This window comes from Musca domestica, unplaced genomic scaffold, assembly GCF_030504385.1.
Source record: "Musca domestica strain aabys unplaced genomic scaffold, Musca_domestica.polishedcontigs.V.1.1 2, whole genome shotgun sequence".
In the NCBI taxonomy this organism is placed as follows: Eukaryota; Metazoa; Arthropoda; class Insecta; order Diptera; family Muscidae; genus Musca; species Musca domestica.
The window spans coordinates 44,649,804-44,676,233 of NW_026712249.1; the positions used below are offsets into that span (position 1 = coordinate 44,649,804).

The 26,430-nt window shown below is 34.8% G+C and overlaps 1 protein-coding gene across 2 annotated transcripts in view; it reads right to left on the minus strand.

The window, feature by feature from the left end:
* LOC101895602 (zwei Ig domain protein zig-8) overlaps positions 1-26,430 on the minus strand; it is a 692,613-nt gene that overhangs the window by 130,220 nt on the left and 535,963 nt on the right. For both annotated transcript variants that reach the window (XM_059121452.1, XM_059121453.1), the window contains one exon: positions 4,290-4,459. In XM_059121452.1, the coding sequence (XP_058977435.1) occupies positions 4,290-4,459 (170 nt within the window). The remainder of the gene's footprint in view (positions 1-4,289; positions 4,460-26,430) is intronic.

Sequence of the window (26,430 nt, forward strand, 5' to 3'; positions counted from 1 at the left end):
AATCCGACCGAAACCAGCCTATAAGCAAGTACACACATTTTAGTAAAAATCGGTTCAGATATAGCTCTAGCTTCATATATATGTTTCATCCGATTTGCTCTTTAAGTCCCTTACATTCGTAATATACTCTTCACAGGAATGATATTTGGTACCAGATATCAGATAAAGCCCAAAAGTAGTCGCTTTTAATTTTCTAAAAATCTGTTCAGATTTGGATATAGCACCCATATGTATCTTCATTCGATTTCGAGTTAATTGTGCAACAAATGGCCAATATCAACCGAAATGGCATGAATTTTGGCATATCTGGCCAAATTCAGCCTAGAAGCAAGGACACCAATTTTAGTAAAAGTCGTTTCAGATATAGCTATAGCTCCCAAATATATCTTCATCCGATTTCGAATTAAATGTGCAGCAAATGGCTAATATTGGTACATCAAATTTAGTGAAAATCGGTCGGATACAGCTATAGCTCCTATATATACCTTTCATCCGATTTGTACTTTAAGTTCCTCAAATTCGAAAAATGTACGATACAAGAATAATATTTGGTATCAGATGCAGCCAAGAAATATCTTCTTTTTCAGTTTTACAAATATCGGTTCAGATTTGGATATACCTCCTATATACATATTCATCCAATTTCGTGTTGATTGCGCACCAAATGTCCAATATCAGCCCAAATGTCCTGGGTTTTGGCAAATCTGACCGAATTCAGCCTAGAATCAAATACATCAAACTTGGTGAAAATCGGTTCAGATATAGCTATAGTAAAATGCACGATAGAATTAGATAGATTTTGATTTTGTACCAAATATCTCATAGAGCTCTGAAATGCCCTGTATAAACCTTTTTACGAGAGCTCTACTAAATATGCATAGTGGTGTAGGGTATCATATAGTCGGCCCCGCCCGACTTTTGAGCTTTCCTTACTGGTTTTCTTTTTAACATAGTTTGCCCAGGGTAACGAACACACACAAAAAGGTTAGTTCAGTAGCCACAGTTGATAGGGCGAGTAACCGACCACATGAAAAAATAATAACATTTTCTCTTCTGTTTCTTATCGTCCTCTCCTTGTTCCTGCTCCTTTTCATCGTCGATATAATAATAACCACAATCGCATTTGTTCAATGACCGCAAGCACGCACATGTTTAGAAAATTGGTTTTAAATGAAGAAGTACTTTTCATCGGTGCAATTGAAGGGTTTTGTGGGTGGTCTACAAAAACAAAAAAGAAACTCGTATACATAGTTTTTAAAGTATGCCACCACCACTACTACTACTACCACCCGTAGTACTGCTTGAACAATTTGAAAATTTAGTTGAAGTTTAGTTGGAAATTAGTACCGGTTATTGATTTTTTCGTATGAGTGTTTGTCTGTGTGCTAATTTGTAGTATATTTCGAATGGTACTAAATTTGTGAAGGGTTTGGTCTAGATTGTTCACATATATATTTTTGTCAAACAATGTGTATGTCTACAGCAAGGTGGGGTTTAATTCTGGTATTAACAAATTTGACCCAATCTTTAAAATATAATTATTAGATCTATTTCGATTCAAGTTACTCGTTTTAAATAACACATTAACAAATGCAAGTTAAAAATAATCTCTTAATATTGTCCATTCCTGTCTTCACTATCCTACCTAGCAATTGAATACGCTTAAGGAAAATATAAATACAGAAAAAAAAGACAACAACAAATATTAAACAATTGTAAAAATTTTTCATAACGCCAAAGAAGACAAAAATACTACGGAGTCACCAAAGGCAACATAGTTTCTCAAATACAAACTTTTTGAGAAGAGGAGCATGGAGACCCTCTCAGAGATATTGTTCAAGAACAAAATGAACCCCATAAAAGAACTGATTCAAAAAATGAGTAAACATGTAAAAAACTATCGGTCGGATTTGCCGACAGATGTATACATAAAATACCCAGATAAAATTATTGAAAATTGTGACCATTTGGGGTGAGATACCAGAAGGCGTTCGCACATATACAGCATCTTCACAACAGATCTTGTGTTAGCAAAAAATGTTTGTGTGTGTGTGAAATGTGAAGAGAGTTGGATGTTTTCTTTGGGCGTTTTGTTTTTCAAAACCTTGAACCCTATCAAAAGAAATGGTCCGATCTCTACCATCTTTTATATTGTGCAGATGGAAATATTTAGATGTAACAAGTCCGGAATGGAATCGGATGTTGATATCGCTTTTTAGGAGCCTAATGGATATTCAAAATTTCGACCTTTTGTGGGGGAGTACACCAGAAGGAGTGGACCGATATATTCCGTCTCAGTACCAGATCTTGGGATCATAAAAATATTAGATTATATGAAATTTGAAGAAAATCGGACTCTTACATCATCATTTATAAGATTTATAATTATTCAAAAATTTGGACTTTTGTGGGAGAGGCACTTGTGAAGTTGGCCGATATTGTCAATTTTCCCACCTGACCTAAAACTGACGCAAATATTAGGATGTGCAAAATCGGATTATTGCTACTCTTTCTGTGAAGAACATATTTTTTGTTCGTTTTTTTTAATTTTTAATTTCGACCTTTTATGGGGGAGAGGGTACCAGAAGGAGTGGACCGATATATTCCATCTTAACACAGAACCTTGGGTTAACATAAATATTGGGATGTGTAAAATTGAACTCGGACTCTTAAATTACATTTTATAAGAGTTGTAATTATTCAAAATTTTGACCCTTTGTTGGGGATTTATTTGATGGAGTGGACCCATATTGTCCACTTTTGCACCTGACCTAGCACTGACACAAATATTAGGATTTGCAAAGTTGGAGCAAAATCGGATTATTCTTTCTCTTTCTGTGCAGAAAAAATATATTCTTTTTTTTTTTTGAAAGTTTCGACCTTTTGTGGGGGAGGTACCAGAAGGAGCGGACCGGTATATTCCCTATTAACATCAGACATTGGGTTGATAAAAATATTGGGATGTGTAAAATTTGAAGACAATCGCACTCTAACATCAAATTTAATAAGAGTTGTAACTATTCAAAATGTTGACCGTTTGTGGGGTAGTACTTGATGTAGTGGACCGATACTTTCCATTTTCGCACCTGACGTAGTACTGACGTAAATATGAGGATTTGCAAAGTTGACCGATATTGCCCATCTCCGAACTCGATCAAAATTTGAAAATAATATTACGACGTACCAAGTTTGGATGAAATCGGATACTCCCTTCGATAGTTATAGTGCGCAACAGCCAGACAGACAGACGGACGGATGGACATCGCTAGATCGACTCCAAATGTTCTGAAACGGATTTGGTCCAAAGAGACCTAGGGTCTAAAGCCATTATTTCGACTAGGCACGTTTTGAGCGTATCAAATGATATATACCCTCTCTAGCCATATGGCTGAGGGTAAAAAAGGTTGTAAGTTCGGCCGGGCCGAAGTTGTAATGCCTTTCACCATTTGGAAGGAATTTAGCAATTTTCAAAAAAAAATTCGTCAAAAATTCTGTTAAAATCCTAAAAATACTGAATGTAGCTGTTATATTAGGGTCTATACGACGACATGAACCTGCAAAGCCAACTTTTGTCATAAGCCATTAAAATATCCATATGCTAAAGTTGAAAAAAATTTGGGAGAATAATGTACCTAAGATGAACAAAATACCTAAGAATGGGACTATATACCATTATATGGAGGCTATACGAAGACGTGGGCCTGCACAGACAATTTTCTGTCTCAGGCTATAGCAGCCATTACGAACATCAAATACCAAATTTGAAACAATTCCGGTGAATAATCTCGCTAAAATCAACAAAGTACAGAATATCAGAAGGTACCGTTATATGACGGCTATACCAAAACGTAAACAAACAATACCAAGAGTCCTGCAGACATAATATACATTTGAGTAAAATTTTATCATTATACTTCAATTCGTTTGGAAGCTAGAGTGGTTTCCAAAGACGGGCGGATATCGCTAAATCAACATAGAATTTTATGCTGATCAAGAATATATACTTTGTGGGGTCTAAAATGTATATTTCGAGGTGTTACAAATATACTATGGTGGAGGTTATAAAATTTTATAAAAAAAATCGCTTTACATATGACATGATGTGTAAACTAGCCTTTAACTGCAATTGTGTTTTGAAAACTTTTCATATTCCCCCATCAATATGAATCATTTTTTTATTAACAAATTTTAAACCGAAACTCCCCCACCCATTACTGACCATCATTAATTAATAGCTTAAACTAATTATAAATATTATTAAGTATAATATGAAAAAGCAGATAACTTACCGTTCTGTTGCCTAGATTTTTTACACGGCATGTCAGCTTGACCGTTTTTCCCACCAGACCGGTTATGTTTGATGGTACCGTTGTGTCGAATGTTGGTCCGCCGGTGCCTGGTGTGGGCAGATCTTGTAAAAAATCTGTGAAAAATCGCTTTGAAGCACCCTCCAGAGAAGCTGAAAAAAAAAAAAAAATTCCAAACATTATCATAATGAAGGCCATTCATTGGTGGTTAAAACATTTTAAAATGAGTGACAACAGGTTATTTATATTTTTTCTCTTCTTTTCCATTTACATAAAATTTTATCACAAAAATATAATCATCATTTCAAATAATGAACTTTTTCAGGACACTTTACGTTTTGCGAAATATTGCCACAATAAAGCCAACCAAGCCACATCGTAATGATGACATTAACATGTTGAGTTTTATTCCCTGTTTTGTTGGCTTTTTTTTTTTTTTTTTTGGTTGTCAATAAAGGGTGGCACTTTTCAAATATATTACTTGACATCGTTACTGCCGTTGCTGCTGCTGCCATTGTGTGTATAGCTGTTAGCAAAGTAAACATTAAATGTATTTTTATATCGGTGGCCTTAACAATGCCTTGCCCAAGAGCCTAATACCAATAAACCCGATGACAGCACACATTAACAAGACCAGCCAAATACTTTAGCTACATTTTTGGTGGTTGTAATGGAATGTTGTTTTTTTCACAATGGAGTTTCCCACTACACCCCTTACGCAGTCAGGGTGTGTCGTAATATAACAAATATTATTATTATTATTATCATACACACATAGTACATAAATACACATACACATGTCAATAAAATATGAACATACCCGTTTTTTAGCACACACTTTAAAAAATATATATCATTTTCAGTATATAAATAATAAAATATAAAGTGGCAATGGTGGTAGTAGTGAAGGAAGGTGGAGAAGTGAGGGGAGAGTCCGGGTTTTATTTAAATATAGACTGTTTGTTTAATTAACAGCAAATTTTTTTAACTGGAATGTATTCGTTCATATTTAGGGTGTGTTACGAAATTTATTAAGGAGTGAGGTATTGTAATGATTATCATTCATTCCGATTCGTAATTTCATAATAACACACAGTAAAGAGGACTGGAAAAACTTTAACAAGTTAATATAGCTTTCATCCGCAGATTTTAATGAATTTGAGAAAGTTATATTGAAAAATGGAATTTTTTTATTTTAAAACCAGTAAGGAAAGGTCAAAAGTCGGACGGGCCGAAATTCAGTCCATTTGGATTGATATTAGCCATTTGGTACACAAAAGGCCTGAAATCGGATAAATATATCTATGGGAGCTGTATCCAAATCTGAAACGATATTGACAAAATTTTAAACACTTATTTCTGAGCTATATCTGATATCTTGTTTGTGATGGCCTATAAATCGGGTGCCAAGCACATCCACAGTGAGCTGCCGAATCCGAAGGAGTTCTGGTCCACCAGACTACACACCGGCTATCGAACTTAAACTCAGTGAGCTGCCAAACTAGAACAAATCTCAATTCGCCTAAGAAGACCTGGGTAACTGATCCCGAGTATCCCCATAGTGAACTGCTTACGATTATACCGCAAGTTCCCAAACCGCCTACGAAGACCTGCACAACAACATCCAACCCACCTGCATAGTAAGACCGGATTACCAACAAGTCGTCAACATCCTGTTTTCTCTGGTGACATACCACCCGTCGACAACCGACTACTATAACTTCAACGTCAACATCCTGAACGCCACATCGTAATTTTTCCTGCTATCCGATCTTCCGCATAAATCAGCATCTGGGAACTATCCTCAGGTTTCGGATTACCTTCTAATCGCTACCACACCGAACGCCCAACTCAAGCATTGCAATTTCTGATCTATCACACCAATCAACAATTAGTAATTTCTGATTTCCCACATTTTTCAAACCTTGGCCGATTTTGTTTTCTCCGATGTGAAAACATTCGTTGTCCAGTAGTTTGTAAAGAAACAAAATGATCGTGTTTACTTGCCAAAGAGGTCATCTGAAAAATGAGTTCGGGTGGCCAGCAGAACTCAAACGCCGGCCATGGTGATAGTGTGGGACGCCATAACAGCCGATGGTCGCTCTCCGCTCGTGTTAATCGACCTTGGCATAAGAATAAATGCCGAATATTATCGCGAAAATATTCTGGAGGGTGTATTGGGTACGCACACATATAGGCCGCAGAACTTGGACATTCCAACAGGACTCAGCACTATCGCCCTCAGCACGTGTCAACCAACCAACAAAGGTTTCAAAATGAGGTTCCTCGCTCGAATGACAAAGCTAATATACCCAAACCCCCCCCCCCCCCCCCCTAATATGGTGGAGAAAGTCATGGTTTTGGTATGCCATTCATATAACGGTAGACAATGTTCCATCTGATCAAAGTCTTTTGGTGATTTGAAGGCCCCACCCATTTTTTCCTATAATATTTTCAACCGAATCAGCTGCGATTTGACATAGAGGTGGAACTACTGTTTGCAACATTTTTCTCATATAGGCCCATTATTTATTATAGCCCCAATATTTTTCAGCTATTTTCGAAGCTTCTAATGGTTGTTACAACAGTTTGACAAATTAGGTTCTCAGAAAAAAAAAAAGTCCAACATATGTTCATTATTTGTTGCAGCCTTATATGGCTACATCTATTTTCAAGATTCCGACAAAATTTCCAAACAAAATTAGATATATTTATATCGACATTGATCCATTCCATTCGGTCTAAAACATTCACTCAAAAATGCTAGATATTTATGTGTTTAGCGTGATTTTCCTCTGAATTAATTGCAGTTCCGTATATTTGGATTCGTAATGAGTAAAGTAAAAAAATATTTGCAAAAATACCTCTTAAACGAAACCCCTTATATGGGGGCTATACGAAGAAGTGGTCCATTTTTTATCACAGGATGTAGTACCGATTTCGAACTTCAAATACGAAATTTAAAGTAATTCTAAATCATTAAATACGTAATATCGAGAGAAATATGGGGACTTTACGAAAATGTGAGCCTACTACGTGATAGTGTACACTACTATCTAATATCATATGTCATCGAAATTTGCTTAAATATCCAGGTCAGGAGGTCCAAGTTAATTTTGGAACTTTTCACAAAAAAGTTGTAATATTTTAACCTCTGTCCTAAGCCCTAATGTCTTAATAAAATAAACAAAAGAAAATTTGTTGGTTCATTTTATCCACCTAAACATATTACCATTTGTTTGGAACTCGACTTTCATGACCTGCATTAAGGTCCAATACAAATTACAGTGGACAGACGCATACGTATAACTAGATCTTCTCAGATCGTCGAGACGTGATGATCGACCACTTGATGTGCCAAATACCAATATTTCGAGGTGTTACGAACTTCTTGGCCCAATCACACCTATAATACCTCAACACATAATGTCGTAAGGTATGAAAAATAAATAAAAATAGAAAAAATATAAAAAAATAAAAATATTCGTATCCTCAAATTTAAGGTACCTTGAAGCAAGTCAACCGAAGTATTTAAGTTTTCTAAAAAATGAATAAAAAAAATTTTGTTTTTAATTTGTAATTCATGAAACCCCAATACTTGAAGTCAAAATCACATACTATGTACCTGAAATCTATATTTTACCAAAGTAGAAATTAACATTTTGGCTTGTTTCTGATAGCTATATATATATTCCAACTTTTTTGTTGGAAAATTATTATCCACTTGTAAAAAATTGGAATTAATTTTCTTCATCGAATTGCTTCGCTTTTTTAATTACACATGCAACCCAAAACCAATTCCTTCAAATGTTGTTTTTCAATCAAAAAATGTAATACGATTTACAACAGTTGGCACTTTGATATCAACGATATGAAAATTATTACCGGCTGCGTTCATCGTCGACAATATCATGGCTTTGAATCCTTTGGAGATAATAAAAATCGATGTATTTTTTCCTGGTATTGCCAACGACGACAACCACTTACTGTCAACTTTATGGTTTTTTTTTCAGGAGGAGGAGGATTGTAGGTCTTTTGGCGATTGCCCCCGACCAAAAAAAAAAAATGTCATCCACTCTGGTGTAAATGTGCGGAGGTTGCGTGTGCATTTTTTGTTTTTTTTTTTTTTGTCCCAATGTGACACATTTTTATTGAGTCCCTGCACTTTTGTACGCATTTTCGATACCAACCAACTATCACTTCATATCTTTGCAAGTGCACATTTTCATCGAGGTTGTTTTGCGTCACAATTTTTGTGTTTGTGTGTGTGTTTTTGGGGCATTTTTGTGTGATTGGATGCATGTACATAAATAAATCACACACACACACATGGAGATGACTAGGGTGTTGTATAAGTAAATACTATCGCAATACTCACAAGTTATGAAATAATAAAATTTCATCATATTGAGTGTTAGTTTTTGTAGCCACTGTTATTTTTGTGTGTTTCTAAAACATTTTAAAATTTTGATTTAAAATGAAAGCAAATCTAGGTCTATTGATTTTTTCTAGAATTTTGATCCCAACTATTTACGACTCACTCTCATGTACTTTGTTGTCGAATATGTGTCAGGCATTAATATTGCATTTCCCATTGCATTGTACTGCAGCCATGGCGATATTGATCACCGAGGACTCAAAGTTTTCATTTATTTTTAGGCGACATTGTCGTTCCATGCCAACTACACCCGCATGCAGGCACGGTGTTCGGTTCATACGGACATATATGCACAAACATTTGCATTTTTTTTGTGTTGCCTACATACATCACTTCAATGGATATGTAAAATATCATTTGATGTTTGATTGATGTGACTTCATGTCTTTGACTCGAGGTGTGTGTATGTGTGCCTGTGCAAAGAACATATCTTCAGTGTTTCCTTTTTTGCAATGACAGCACTCAAACAAATTTATTGAAGCACGTATAAAATATAGAATTAAATTCAAAACTTTTTTTTATTTTTTTTGCAGCAAATTCAAAAGAAGAAATTTTGTTTTACTTCTATTTGTGAAAAAATGAATTGGAAACTCAATTTGTTGATGTTGAGGAATCGAAAATTAAATTTTTCTCATATTTAAGGAGAAACTGTACCTGAGCAAATATATGTCGACTTGATGGTGTGCATTTAAGGGAGAACTCGTATAGCAATTTTTGTTTCGCCAGAAATGGGGATTTTAAAGACAAACGACAACATTAAGGAACACTTAGAAACTTAAAAAAATTACATTTTTAAGATAAGAAAATTTTTTGTAAGAACCTGAGTCATAAAAGGTAATTTTTTAATAATCTTTCTTTTAGAAAACGTTTTTATTATTAATATTATTATTATTTTTATTATTATTATTATTATTATTATTATTATTATTATTATTATTATTATTATTATTATTATTATTATTATTATTATTATTATTATTATTTTTATTATAATTATTATTATTATTATTATTATTATTATTATTATTATTATTATTATTATTATTATTATTATTATTATTATTATTATTATTTATTTATTTATTTATTTATTTTGTTTTTTTTTTTTTTTTTTGAAAAAATATTAATTTTCAAAACTTCTTTCTTGTTTAAAATAAGCTTTGAAAGGCCCTTCCAAAGTTGCCATCAGAGACCCTTTAAGGATAATTTTCTTAGAAAGAATGATTTCTAAGCATCTTTTCAAGGGTAATTTGTAAGCACATTTTTATTGTTACTTTTGAAGACCCATCTTGAAAGTGAAACGCTTAAAAGGACTATTTCTCGTGAAAATGTTGTTTTTAAAGGCCTTTTAATTAAAACTAAGATGTAGGGTCCTTGTTTGTGGAGAGGGTCCTTTTTAAGAATATTTTTTTAGAGTACACTTTTATTATGCAACAGTTATTGAGGACCTTTTACCTTTCTTTTAAAATGTTTTAATTTAAGAGCCTTCCTCTGCATAAATTAAAAGGCCCTTTCTGCATTCAAAAAACAATTTTACTGAAACTTTGCTTAAAAGACCCTTTCTTGATTACCTTTGAGGGCCCTTTTTATTCCTTACTGGAACCCTTTCTTAGAGAGAGTATGATTTTCAGGTCTTTATCTAATACGAATGTCTTTTTAAGAATCTGTTTTTAGGGAAATTTTTTACATAACTGTTTTATAGACTCTTGTTTGGAAAACGTCCATCTAGTCTTTTTTAAGATTTTTTAAATGTCTACTAGTATATAAGAAAGAATGTCTTCTGGGAATCTATATTATAGAGACTGTACTTTTAAAGACTTGATATAATATATATGATTTTTTTAAATATTCCATAAGGATACTATATATAGAAATATCCTTTTAGATATTTTTTTAAGAATCCTCCTTTGTTTTTAATGACACTTTCTCATATATATATGTGCCTTTATTGATCCTAGTTTTTTTGTAGCAGTCACCTTCGTGTAGATATGTTTTAAAGAACCCTTTACGTTAGAAGGGATGCATTTCCTATAGAAATGGGGGTTTTAAGAATAAATTTTCCCAGTATTTCCAGGACTATTGGTATTAAAAATGGGTCATGTATGTCCACGTTTTGGTATAGCCCCCATATAACGGTACCTCCCGATATTCGATATTTTGATGTTTTAAGCGACATTATTCACCGGAATTGTTTCAAATTATGTATTTAAAGTTGGTAATCGATACTACAGCCTATGACAGGAGATTGTCTGTGCAGGTCCAGGTCTTAGTTTAGCCCCGATATAACGGTACCTTCCTATATTCGGTATTTTAATGATTTTAGCTACATTATTCAATGGATTTTTTTTCATGTTTCGTATTTGAATATTGTAATGGTCTATGCAGGTCCTCGTTTTCGCATAGACCCCAATATAACGGTTATTTTCGGAATTTTAAAAATTTTAACAGATTTTTTAACGGATTTATTTAATTACTTTTTTTTTCTTGAAAAGTTTGAATACCTTCCAAAGTTCGACCCTTCCGAACTTACTGCTTTTTTACTTATTAAGATCTATTCTGCACATTTCCTATATAAATGAGAGGACAATACCTAATGGAAATTATTTTGTTAGGATCCTTTTCTGATTCTGTGATTTATAGAACCCTTTCTTAAAGAGAGGATGCTTTTATGGACCCTTGTTATACGAATTTCACATTTCCTTATATTAAGAGGGATTCGAGGAACCCATTCTTATTTAAAGGATTCTTCAATAAGTTATTTCTTAAAGCAAGGGTGCTTTCAAGGACTTTGTCTAAACAAAATTTTATTCATTTTAAGAACTTGTTTTATATAAATGGAAATTAAGAAAAGGGTTTATAAAAGTGTCCATTTTCACACCTGAACTAGCAATAATGCAAATATTTTTACTTGTAAAGTTGAAGCAAAATCAGATTATCGTTTCTCTTCTCTGTGCAAAAAATATTTTTTGAAAATTTCGACCTTTTGTGGGGGAGGTACCAGAAGGAGCTAACCAATATATTTCATTTTAACTCCAGACCTTGGGTTAATAAAAATATTAGGATGTGTGAAATTTGAAGACGATCACGCTCTTACATCACATTTTATAAAAGTCATAATTATTCAAAATTTTGAACAGAAAGAATGGAGCGATATTGTCCATTTTCGCACCTGACCTATCACTGATTCAAATTTTAGGATTTGCAAAGTTGGAGCAAAATCAGATCATCCTTTCTATTAATGTTTTTTTTTTTTTAATTTGAACATTTTGTGGGAAAGGTACCAAAAGGAGAGGCCCGATATTGCCCATCTCCGAACTCGATCTATGTTTGACAAAAATATTACAATGTACCAAGTTTGGTCCAAATCGTATACTCCCTTCGAGAGTTATCGTGTGCACCAGCCAGACAGACAGACGGACATCGCTAGATCGACTCCAACTGTTCTGAAACGGATTTGTTCAAAGAGAACTAGGGTCTAAAATCGACTAAATTTCGACTAGGCTCGTTTTGATGGTATCAAATGATATACACCCTCTCTAGCCATATGGCTGAGGGTATAAAAACAAGAGCTTCCTCGGGACATACTTTTTAAGGATCCTTCCCTATAATAATGTGTGATTGAAAGAATATGGTTAACTGTTGCTGAAATGCGATTTTTACATCCTTGACATCATTATTTTCGCAATCATTATTTTTTTCTGTACCCAGAATAAAATATAATTATAACATAAAATATATAATTATAAAATAAATTTGCTCTTTCGCACTCAAGTGAAAGTGATTAACGTAGTCATTTTGCCCCTCTCTCTCAGAAATTAGTACAGCAATTATCAAACCAAATTATGTGATTAAAGCGTATTTCTTAATTCCGGAAGTTAACTCGAATAAACTTTAAAAAGTTTCAGCAACAAAACAACAACACTAATAATAACAATAACGATTTCACCATGCCCATATGTTCGTGGTGTGAGCAAGCTTAAAACTACACAACTTTTTTTTCCAATTAAAACATATAATTTTATTGTTATTATTGCAGCTGCACTTTTGCATTTTGTAACTGACTACATAAATATAATTTGCATTTAATGTGCAAAAAAACGAAGGAAAGCAAGAAAAACAACAGCACTGGCAAAAACACATCATACCATGTAATAATATAGAGTCGTACATATTCACACACACACGCACACATACATGCATGCATGCAATATATGGCGGCTGGGTATGGACAAGGACATTGTCGGCAATTGGTATTGCCGCCGTTGCCGCTGCTGCTGCTCAATAAATTGCATGTTTATAAAGTTGAACGCATAAACAATTTTTTGCATGCAACATGAAACCTATTATCGTCCTCATCACCATCATCATCATCATCATCACTGGTGTCCTTCTACATATGTGTACCTACATGCATACATATTCAGTCTCTCTCATAACCATCAGCCATTGCTGTGGGGGCGAAACTATAACATATCATACGCTGACTAACGGTTGGAGGTTCTGTTGGTGTTTATGCAACTTATGGCTCCAGTTGTTGTTGTTGCTGTAGTTTTTTGCTCTTTGCTAGCTCATAACGTCTCATGGCGATATTTGCTTGTTTTGTGTCAGAGTTATACATGCGATATGCAGAATATTGCAACATTAGCGCTGGCTCGCCCCATATAATGCAGTTGCACCCGCGTTTCTTCTACAACCTACATGCTCGTATATTACACACACAACACCAAGCTATAACGCAACAATTAAAAACAATGCAACAATGGCAACAACAGCGATAACTTTAACACTAACAAACAATAAAACGCTACAAACAATCACACAGAGGGATACTTTAATGCAAGCCATCCCATGTTTGATAGCATCGATAGCGTTTAGTTGATAGCGTCATATGGCGTTAATTACTTCTTAACAGTAGCTGTAGCGAATCGCTCTTGTCGTCATTATAGTTTTATTTGATTTTTTTTGTTAGGGATGCCAATTGGGCGGCGCTTAATGGGACAGGGATGTAATTAATAGAGTTCTAGTTGTAATAATTTTGAAACATGGACCATAAATATCAAAAAAGGACAAATAGTATGAGTAAAGGTATGAGTAAATTGAGTAAAGGCAGAAAAATATTGTTCAATTACGAAATTTGAATGAACAGTTGGTAAAAATATTTGACTTCTATCTGTAAAAGATACTTCACTTTACATTGGATATACTCCATGTAAGGATAAGTCCGATTAAAAGGATTTTAACGTTGTATCCATAATTCCATTTAATTTCGCTTTAATGCTGTATTTTGTCAACCTTCTAAAATGATGTTTATTATGAGATTTTTGTATAAACTCACATCAAGTACGCCTTTAACTCTACAAGGTGTTTATACTCTACAATACTATGTGCTGGAGGTATAATAAGTTTGATTGGGCCCGATTTGCGGCCCGATCCTGACCATTATTTTTAAAGATGATCGCAATATTATAACTGAAAAAAAAAATTGCAGTTGCTTTAATGATCACAATTACAGACCAATCAACGCATAATTTTACATGTTCTGTTCGATTTAGGGTCAAATAGAATATGATACAAATTCGGATAGTCATGGGATAATATTTGGGGGGTGAAACATAATATAGTTTTTGTGTACAAAAATACAAATATTTACATTAAATCGCCAATATTTTTAATCCCGGCGAAACCAAGACATTGGTTAACTTATGTAACCATATGCATTGATAACATATATACAGGGTAAGATAAAAAAACGGCAACAAAGTCTAACGCCATAATTTTTACATTTTTTTTTTTAATTATCTTGAATAAAAACAAAAAATGTCGGAAATAGCATCAAATTTTAGAATAAGTTTAGATTTGTTCGAATTGGTCGTCTTTGGCACGAATTATGGCCTGCAAACGGTCAATGAAACCGTCACACTCTGCCTAAATGTTGCTCTGAGGTATTTTGGCCCATTCCCGGCGAAACCCTTGCTTGAGGTGATCGGCACTTTGGTATTTTTTAGTGCCAACTTTGCTGTCCAAAATACTCCAGACACAATAGTCCAACGGATTGGTATCCGGAGATTTTAGTGGCCATTTTAGTGTGTGCTGGAAATGAAGCGAGGAACCTCATTTGACTCATGTTAACCATTCTTGGGTGGCGCGTGCTGAGTTAAATGGTGCTGAGTTCTGTTAGAATATCCAAGGTCTGCGGCCAAAATGTTTGCGTACCCAAAGTTTTAATACACCCTCCAGAATATTTTCGCGATTATATTCGGCATTTATTCTGATGCCACTGTCGATTAATACGAGCGGAGAGCGACCATCGGCTGTTACGGTGGCCCACACCATCACCATGGCCGGAGCTTAAGTTCTGGTGGCCAACCGAAGGAATTTTTAGCTGACCTCCTTGGCAACCAAACACAATCATTTTGTTTGTTTACAAACTTCTGGACAACGAATGTTTTCTCATCGGAGAAAACCAAATTCGGCAGTTCACCACTTTCGGTCAAGCGAAGCAACTCTTTAGCTCTTTTAAGTCTATTCTCTTTCTGTTGCGGTGTAAGTTCTTGCAATTCAATGGCTTTACCCCGAGCTCTTTTTTCAATATTTGCCGAATGCCGAATATTGCGATATATTCGGCTCACGAGCCATTTTTTCGGCCACTGCGAAGCGAGTTTCAATCAAGTCGCTTCTTTACTTTCCGCACCGTTTTTGCTGATGCTTCTGTTTTCTTCCGTCCACTTCCTTGACGTCGGGCTACGCTACCAGTATCACGGTAATGAGCTTTGGTACGAGACACAAAAGATTTATCCGCATTTAAATGCTGGACTGCTCTAACGATAGCCGCTTGTGGTTTTCCAGCCAAATATAAAGAAATCACGCTATCACGCTTGAATTCCATCACGAATAACTTTTTTTCTGGAATATTCTCACCAAGAATCTTTTGTCCGCTTGTAAACAATATAATGAGCTATCACTGGTATAATTTTAACAGCTGTCGGACGAGTGGCTTAGAAAAGACAGCAGTCTGAAATTGGTTGCAGTTTTTTCATCTCACCCTGTATTTTCTTGATCATCGTGAAATTTTATGTCGATTTATCGATTCACGACCAAACTAGATGAAACTTGAAAATTAGGGTTCTCGATAATTTCGTCTCCTCCGTGCAAAAAACGTTCGATTCAGGTCCACTAATTGGTATGGTACCTCCCGATTTGGGCATTTTGAAGGTTTCTGCCAGTCAAATTTGATGAGGTTTTGCTTTTTGAGTTATTATTATTATTTTTTTTTTTTTTTTTTGAACGGAAATCCTGCGATCAAGTTGTTGAATTTGGTTTTATACATCGGTCTATGACCGCTAATTGCCTATATAAACTGAACATTCTAAATTTGAAATAATAAAATCGAACAAATGCCAAATATCGGTAGGTGCAGTTACATAGTTTCTATTTGAAGACGTGGACATGTTCACGCGATTTTCTGTCATGGGGGGTGGTACTCTTCATGAACTCTAAATTTGACACAAATCGGGAGAAAATTGTCAGTTCTCTGCAAGAATGTTTCTTAAATTACAATATTTTTTCTTTTTAAATTGTGACCAAAATGAACCAAAACCTTAAATCTGTTGGTAAAATTATATGGGGGCGAATAATGCCTTTTCAATGCGAATAATGCCGAGCAACCTTCTTCAAGTTTTTCGGAAGCCATAGTGTTTTACACAAAGAAACAGACTGGCAAGCAGATAAACATGTGTAAATCGGCACAGATATTTATGCTGATTATGAATATATATACTTTGTAGGCTCTATAATGGATATTTCTAGTATTGTTCAGTACACGAGTGCCTAAACGTATGAGTGATGTAATATTTTTCATATATTTCATATATCACTCATACGCATAAACGACCCGAGTCCATGCAACTAATTTTTTCCATCGAACTAGGTTGCCACACTCCACTGCATTCTATGGAAGTGGGTATAAAAATAAGCACATTCTACCTACTTTCAGTTAAAAAAAAAAATATTTTTTCGAACTCATTTCAGACATTTTTAAAATTTAGGCATAAAGAAAGCACATTACAACTCGTTCGATTCAACACATTTCTTACAACTTTTTATACCCTTCACCATACATAGTACGAAGGATATTTAGTTCGTCATTCCGTTTGTAACACACCGATATAATTATTCTAGACCCAAAAAAAGTATATATATTCTTGATCAGCGTAAAATTCTAAGACGATTTAGGCATGTCCATGTCTGTCTGTCTGTTGTAATCACGCTATCTTTCGAACGAATTGAGATAGAAGGCTAAAATTGTGTACATATGTTAATTTTGCCAGTATGTAGGTTAAGTTCGTGAATGGGCCATATAGGTCCACGTTTTCGTATAGCCCCCATATAACAGTACCTCCCTATATTCGGTATTTCGATGATTTTAGAGATATTATTTACCGGAATTGTTTCATATTTGGCATTTGATGTTCGAAATGGATACTACAGCCTAAGGCAGAAAATTGTCTATACAGGTCCACGTCTTCGTATAGCCCCCATATAACGGTAGCTCCCGATATTCGGTATTTTAATGATTTTAGCGACACTATTCACAGGAATTGTTTCATATTTGGCATTTGATGTTCGAAATGGATACTACAGCCTGAGAGAGAGAATTGTCTGTGCAAGTCCAGGTCTTCGTATAGGCTCCATATATCAGTACCTCCTTATATTCGGTATTTTGACGATTTTAGGTACAATACTCACCGAAATTGTTTGAGATGGCGTATTTGAAGTTCGTAATGAAAGCTACAGCCTGTACAGAAAATTTTCTATACAGGTCCAGGTCTTCGTATAGCTCCTATATAACGGTACCTCCCTATGTACGGTATTTTGATGATTTCGGCTACATTATTCACCGTTTATTTCAAGTTTCGAATTTGAATATGGTAATGGCTTGTGACAAACAATGCCTTTCTATGTGCACGTCGTACAGGTATTTTTAAAACGATTTTTTTCGAAAATTTTTAAATTCATTCTAAATGGGGGAGGGTATTCAAAGTTCGGCCCGCCCGCCCCGCCATGGCCACAGCTTCCATGTAAATTATTTTTTTTTTTAAATCTCTCGGTGAAATTCATTTTATGAAAATATATATGTCCTAAGGTTATGGTATAATTCAACTGTTAGAGTGTTACAATACCCCGAACTAAAGTTTCAACGTATATGCTAAAATCCCAAATACTTTATTGGGTATTCAAAAATTATCTTTCTGATCAAAATTTTATTCGTTCTGTAACTGTAAACTTAAAATAAAATATGGGCGCTGTACAAGTGTTGCGGATTTACGGCCAGTAAAAAATGTTTCTGAATCGCCCTTTATTAGAGAACCACTCCCCCCGTGTGAAACTCATAGTATTCAATAAACTGATGCATTGGCTAAGAAAAGCCAATTAACACCTTAACTTCCCCTGTCGCAAAGTGTAATGTAGCACATTAGATATCTTTCAGGAACTGAACAATTCCTCTCGGAACATTTAAAAGGTTTACAAAGTGTATCCCACATTTCATTGGATAGACACATCCGCATATGGCTTTAAATTAATAATTGATTTGGATATATTTTCATATTCCCAAAATAACCGAACTTATAAAATCTCTTACCACACCCCCATTTCGCGAGATTGGTGCATTTAAATATTTAAACGCGCCAATATCTTAGCGCATATTACAAACCAATTGATGTTAGCACTTAGCGCCAAAAATCTGAAAATAACACCAATGCCTTTTACAGCATCGCTGGCATTAATGTCCCACTTTGTGGATATGTGTGTGTTTTCTGAGAATTGTGTGCATAAAATCTCAGAACGAAAGTTTCACACTAACAGCCATCTAACCATCAGCAGCAACAACAACAAAAACGGCCACACCAGCAAGCGATTAAATTAACACCATATCGCCCCCTCCCCACACATGAGTCAATGGAGATGGTGCAAAAACAACAAACAGCGCCGCCAATGTTTCCTTTTACCAATAGCAGCGGCAACAACATGATGCCCTAGAACCCCTTAACCATGAATCATGGTAGATTTACTCCTACCACAGGGCGACTCACTCACTCACACATATCTGGCCTGCTATGAAAATGAATGTTTGGTGGTAGGCGTCAATGCCGCCTGTATTCCATGACCCAGCGGCACAGTTGAGAGTATCGCCTGCGATAACTTTATCGGAGCGAACATTTTAATGTTTCATGTGCGGAATTAAACGATTATGTTACGCAAAAGGAAATGTAATTCCCCGGAGTACACAACTATTGTATGTGAATGTCGACATTGGACCAGCCTAAGAGGGGGACTGATACAACACACTCACCTAGAAACACATATTAAAATGAAGCTGTTAAATCGACAAATCTAAAGAGGTGATAACACAATGGATGCAACCATGTGCATTAGGGATTGTTGGTGCGGTACGCTTCGCTTTTTCGGTAACGCTAAAATGTAACGCTTTTAGTGGGGTACCCTAAATGAAATCGTCTACCCTCTCGAACACGGTGTATTTATCGCTCTTTAGCTTTTGCTGCAGGCCTTGTGGTAATGCAACATTTTGCAGTTAATGCTCTGGGGAGGCCAGGCGACAAATGGATTTAACGACAGAAGTGAAAAAGTCCGCACACACACACACACGTGTTTGTCAGTGTAAATAAAGTGATAATTTAGCGGAATTACGAAACATAAATCATTTAAGTGTGAACGACAATAGAATTACAACATAAATCATTAAAGTGTAAATGACAGAGTTGCACAGAGAGAGAAAGAGGGGAGAATAAGTGGAGCTAGCTTACAGTTGGGCATCGAGGTAATAAAACATGAAACTTAAGTTAAAGAATAGCTTGTATTGGACTGCTATTATACGAGAAATGCTCTTAATTTTGAAATTATTGACATAATGATAACATACAAGTTAAGAAGCAACAAGTTCAACTGGCCCAAACCTTGAATACCCTTTGGCAATTTTCAAAAAAAAAAAATAAATAAATTAATAAATAAAAAAAGCAAATCAATAAAACATATAATCCGTTATTTGATGTCCTACAAAGGCAATTTTCTATCAAAGGCTGTAGTACCCATTAGGAACTTCTAATACGAAACAATTTCAATAAATAATGTAGCTAAAATCATCAAAATACCGAATACAGGGAGGGACCGATATTTAGGGCGACGTGGACCTGCGTCGTAGGCTTATTGTGCAAATAATAGCTTATATCAGCCCAAATTTTAATATAATCCTTCTCCAAGTTGTATCATGCCCTCTATAGCCAACTATAACTTCTCCAAAGCCAAATTTTGATAGATCGTATGGTCTATTTGAAATTAATTATTTTGTTACGTGAGCTCTTCTTCTGACTTTTCTTTACTGGTTGTATTTGCTTCAAGGCTGAATTCGATTGGATGTGCCGAAATACATCCTGTTACAATTATGGCGCACAATAAAATTTAAATCGGATGAAAATATATATAGTTTAGGTCCATAGAAATTTAGTTACGACTTTGCCCCCTATAAAAGGTAAAGCCATATTTTAGGTATTTTGGGTGTTTCGGTTTTTGAAACCAATTGAATGTATATTGACAGCTTAAGGTCCTAGGTAGGATATAAATAGTTAGTATTTAGGTGATTGAGTCACGTTTTGCACCGAGATTCTTCTCTGATAGAAAATTATCTACACAGGTCAGCATTTTTGCATAGTCCGCATGACTTTACCTCTCTTAATTTGGTATTTGGGTGATTTACGTCGATTTTTTAACGGAATTCTTTAAAATATATTTGGAGTTCGTACTCTGTACCAACTCTCTTGACAGAAAATTAACTATGCAATATATCTCTTTTAGCTACTTTTCTGACAGAAATTATGAAAAAGAATATAAGACAAAAGTGTTCAAATGGTGGTCTGATCGGAGTTAACGACTTTTTTATACCTTCAGCCATATGGCTAGAGTGCCTAATCAACATAACGGTTTTAGACCGTAGGTATCTTGGGACCCCAATCTGTTTCAGGACATTTGAAATTGATCTAGGGGTGTCCGTCTGGATGGTGTGTACAATACCTCTCCAAGGGAGTATCCAATTTGATCCAAACTTGGAACAAGGTAATATTGTAATTGTTAAATTTAGATCAGGTTCGGAAATGGGAAATATCGGTCCACTACTCCTGGTACCTCCTCCACGAAAGGTCGAAATTTTCAAAGAAAATATTTTACTGCACAGCGAGAGAGAAAGGATATTACGATTTTGCCCCAGCTTTGCAAATCCTAATATTTGCATCAGTTCTAGGTCAGGTGCGAAAATGGGCAATATCACCCCCTCCATGAAGTACTACAAATGGTCAAAATTTTGGATAATTATATCTCTCATAAAATGCAAAATAATCATCCGATTCTCTTTCAATTTCACACATACAAATATTTCTATTAACACAAGATCTGTTGCGAAAACGGCATATATCAGCTCACTACTTTTGGTGCCTCCCCCGCATGGGGGCTACGTTTTGAATAACTAAACGCTAATAAGAATGAAATAAGCAACCGATTCCCCATAAATTTCACATATCCAAATATTTTAACTACAGAATGATATGGCTCGAATACGGGATGTATCGGTCCACTCCTTCTGGGCCCTCTAACACAAAGTTCTTACATTTTTGGATAATCAAAATGCGAAGTAAGCATCCAAGTCTCTTCATATTTCACACATCCCATTATTTCTACTGACATAAGATTTGCTGTGAAAATGGAATGTATCGGTCCACTCTTTCTGGAACCTTCCACACAAAAGGTAAATATTTTGAATATCTATGAAGCTCATAAAAGGCGAAACTAATAACCGATTCCATTCAGGCTTGGTACATTTCAATATTTCTATCAACACAAGATTTGTTATAAAGATGGTAGAGATCGGTTCATTTCTTCTGATATCTCCCCCACAAGGAGTCAAAATTTTGAATAACCAAAACGATCATAAAATCCGAAATAAGCATCCGGTTCTCTTCAAATTTCACACATGTTATTATTTTTACTAGCACTATCTGCTGTGAGTATGGGATATATCCTTCTGTTACTTCCCCCACAAATAAAAAAAGAATTAAGCATCCAACTCTCTTCAAATTTCAAACATCCAAACATGTTGCTAACACAAGGCCTGTACCCTTCTGGTACCTCCCCCGCATAGGGGTCACAATTTTCAATACTTAACATGTCATAATTTGCGAAACAATTCGGTGTTTCTATACAACTTGCTATATCTAAAAAGTTCTCTTAACCAGAAATCTAATATGAACAAGTAATTTATCGGAATTTATGATTTCGTATAAAATTGGATATAAATGTTGGATTTTCTTAAAATTTTGGACATAAAAATATTTTTATCCATATTAGATAAAGTGGAAAATTTTGGTCCTCTATATCTGGTACCTCAGGCATACAGGATGAGATGAAAAAATTGCAGCCAAATTTTGACTGCTGTCATTTCTACGCCACTCGTCCAACAGTTGTTGAAATTACTCAAATGACAGATCATTATATTGTTTACAAGCGTACACAAGCGTTTGGGTAAAAATTTTCCAGAAAAATTGATTTCTTTATATTTGGCTGGAAAATTATCGCTGGCTATCGTTAGAGCACTACAGCATTTAAATGTGAATAAATCCTTTGTGTCTCTTATCGTCGCACGTTACCGTAATACGGATAGCGTGTCCTGAATTCAAGGAAGTGGACGGAAGAAAACAGCAACATCAGCAGAAATGATTCGAAAAGTAAAGAAGCGACTTGATCGAAACCCGCATCGCAGTGGCCGAAAAATGGCTCGTGAGCTGAACATTCGGCAAATATTGAAAAATGAGCTCGGGATAAAGTCATTGTGATTCCAAAAAGTGCAAGAACATATACCGCAAAGGAAAGAAAATAGACACAAAAGAGCTAAAGCGTTGCTTCGCTTGGCCGGAAGTGGTGAACAAAACAAAATGATCGTGTTTACTTGCCAAAGAGGCCAGCTTAAAATGTTCACCTTCGGTTGGACACCAGAACTTAAGCGCCGGCCATGTTGATGGTGTGAGCCGCCATAACAGCCGATGGTCGCTCTCCGCTCATGTTAATCGTTCCTGGCATTAGAATAGATTCCGAATATTATAGAGAAAATATTCTGGAGGATGTATTAAAGCCTGGGGCATGCAAACATTTCGCCGGCAGACCTAGGACATTCCAACAGGACTCAGCACCATCGCACTCAGCACCCGCCACCCAAGAATGATTGCAAAATGAGGTTCTTCGCTTCATTTCCAGCGTACAATGGCCACCAACATCTCCGGATACCAATACGTTGGACTATTGTGTCTGGAGTATGTTGGAAAGCAAGGTTTGCACTAAAAACACCAAAGTGTCGGTTACCTCAAGCAGAACAACATTCGGGCAGCGTGTGACGGTTTCATCGGCCGCTTGAAGGCCATAATTCGCGACAAAGGTGACCAGTTCGAACAAATCTGAATTTATTCTAAATTTTGATGCTATTTCCGACATTTTTAGTTTTCATTCAATAAAATTAAAAACAAAAAAAAATTAAAAATTATTACGTTTTACTTTGTTGCAGATTTTTTTATCTCACCCTATATCTGTTAGCAAAACCGATTGATACTTTTTAACTTGTTGTTGTTGTTTTTTTTTTTTTTTTTTGTCTATGTTAAAGATAATCCAAATTCGAGTAATTTTAATAATTAAAACAAGTGCTTAAGTAAAAAGGTGATTATTGCTTATTTGCCCAAAGAGTGTCAAACCTCAAAAAAAAAAAAATTAAATTAAATAAATAAATAAGTAATATAAAATAAAATATAATAAAAAATATAAATATATATAGAGAACAAAAAACATCCAGGTCACCAAAGCCTAGCTCCGCGTTCATCCCTTATCCAGACTATCTCTATGAAAAATTAAAACATCTAGATCCCTTAAATTTGAAATCGACAAAACTACAGTACTTTAGGAAAAATAAAGTACGTTTTTATGAGTAAACACTACAGTAATTTATCCACCATCCTTTACATACCCACATTCATGAAAACTAACAAGAAGGTCACGCTCTAATAATAATCAAAAAAATATGTGCGAGTAATTACAACCATGCTCCTCGAACTCATTTCTACGCACACATTAATCAATACAATTTTTTCTTCCTAAACACTGTGACACCTTGACTTCTAATTAAACCCCATATAGGTTTCTACCTACAATATACCATGCTCTTTCTTCTGAAACAAGCGTAGCTTACGGTTGTCCTTAAAAAAAAAAATTTGACATAAATTAACATATTTTCCTGTCATCGTTGTTCTTAGAACAAAAGGCGCAAAAACTACCATGTTCCACAGAAATTTATGACTAGAAGCCAAACATTTTAATGAATATGTCAAAGGAATTAAAATGACTTCGTGGCGAAGAAGGGACAAAAAGAAAAAAACCGAATAGTAAGTCAAGAACAGCAGAACACAGCACATAAAGTAATGAACGTACTTTTTTTCTTTGCATATGCAGTGTGGTAATTAAAACATTAGAGTGAAAACAAAGTGAACGCCGGAGGAAAGGAGAAGGTCCAAACTCAATCCACTTGGCAGGCAGACCAGACGTTTTTCACGGTGATGGTTGCGGTGGGTGGGTAGGTGCGCAAAAGAACATTAGAGAGTGTACTTCAAAACTCACACAAATACAAATTTTTATAGTAAGAAAGGAAATATTTTTACGCGAACAGAACGTAATAATGCCATAAATTTTGAAATAAAAAGTACAGCAAAAACAAAAAAAAAACGAACTGCCTGACAAAAAGTACCCTTTGTAAAATCAAAACGACCAGAAGCCCAGAAGAATCAGACCAGAACAAAGTGTAGTCCAACAAAACCGCCAAATGGTGATGTGGTAAAATGGTGAACATCAACATTATTGTTTGCCTCTATGCAACCACACACACACACATGCATAGTTTTCCAAATGATTTTCTTTCCATTCATTCACTCATTGCAAACCGGAGATGGAAAATAAAGAATGCAAAATAACAGGAAAAACACAAACGAGCTGAACTGAAACAAACGACCATTTGCCAAATAGAAAATGGACTTTTCAAAAAAAAAAAAAGCACAACGATAACAATAACAACAATAAAACATAAATAAAAGCAAATCATTATGAAAAGCAGAAAAAGAAGAAGAAGGAGCAGAAGAAATTGTTAGATGAGAGAGAAAAAATGTGAACCAGTCACGATAGCTCGGAGATGTACAAGGTTCACAATCAAGATTTTTCCCTCTTGACACAAAATTTGTCCGAGTTCAAAATGAATGTGAAACAAGTTATAAGAAAGCAGTCGGTTTGCGAAAGAATATATATTCTCAGTCTATTACCATTCATATACAAATGTTGGTATGATTTACAATATTTAAACAGTACAGTAAGTCCTGAAGAAAGGAAAAAAGAAAATATTTCATAAGACAATATTTTTATTCGTTGGAAATTATTAAAAATCCATCTTAACAAGTAAAGAAGTATCGGTCGGTTTGGCCGACAGATGTATACCCTTACCCAAAGTTCGATTATTTAAAAATATTTTGACTTCTGCTATGAGTTTTCAAACTCTTAACCCTTCATGGAGTGGGTTTTGAAAGAATGGGTCAATATTGTTCATTTCGTATCGGACCAAAATAAATATGATATAAATATTATTATGAATATATAAGAAAATCAAATATTTATATCCAATTTATGGGAAATCTTAAATTCCATATTTATCTCAGGATTCTGGTTTAGAGACATATATTTAGATATAGCAAGTTGCATAGAATCGCTGAATTGTTTCGCAATTGAAGACAGATAAAAGTATTGAAAATTGTGTCCCTTTGTGGGTGAGGCACCAGAAGGTGTTCGCAGATATATAGCAAGGCTAGGCAAAGAGTATCCCTTGGGATATCTGTGTGTTCACCAACACAATTGTAAAAAATAAATTGTTTTGAATTTTCTGTCAAAATGGTTTTGGGAGAATATTTAGTTTTGTTCGAGCAGTCGTTGAGGAAGGTGCTGTCGGATATTTTTATGAATACACCGTAAGAAATATTGGAGCACAAATATATTTTACTACATATTCGGAACAAATGTGTCCGAATTTGTAAAAATTATAAATTTTATGATTTATCTTTTTTAATTGAATTCTATTTGACAAAATTTGCATACGAATTCACATGTTAGGAATTGAAATTTATTTCATATTGTTAGACAAATTTATTGTCTTTCCAAATTAATGGACATTTTCATATCCCTTGATTTCTCTGAAATTATATGTACGTTCTTTGTCAATATTAGGGGAAATAACAGGATGTGAGGTTTGTCATTCTGTTTGTAATTCATAGACATAATATTTTAGGACCCAACGCAGGATATGCATTTCTGATCCGCATAAAATTCTACAACTATTTGCGTATGCCAGCCTGTAGTAATCAGTATTAATTTTTATGGGATCAATCTAAATGGTTAGGATGTTTAGTCCGAAATTATTATTTGTGTTTAATAATTTTTTGTTTAAATTTTTTTAATAAAAATTGTATAAAATTTTTAAAAATGTCAACTTATATATATTTTTTTATTTTAAAATGAAACATAATTAAATTAACTGTGCAAATATATCTC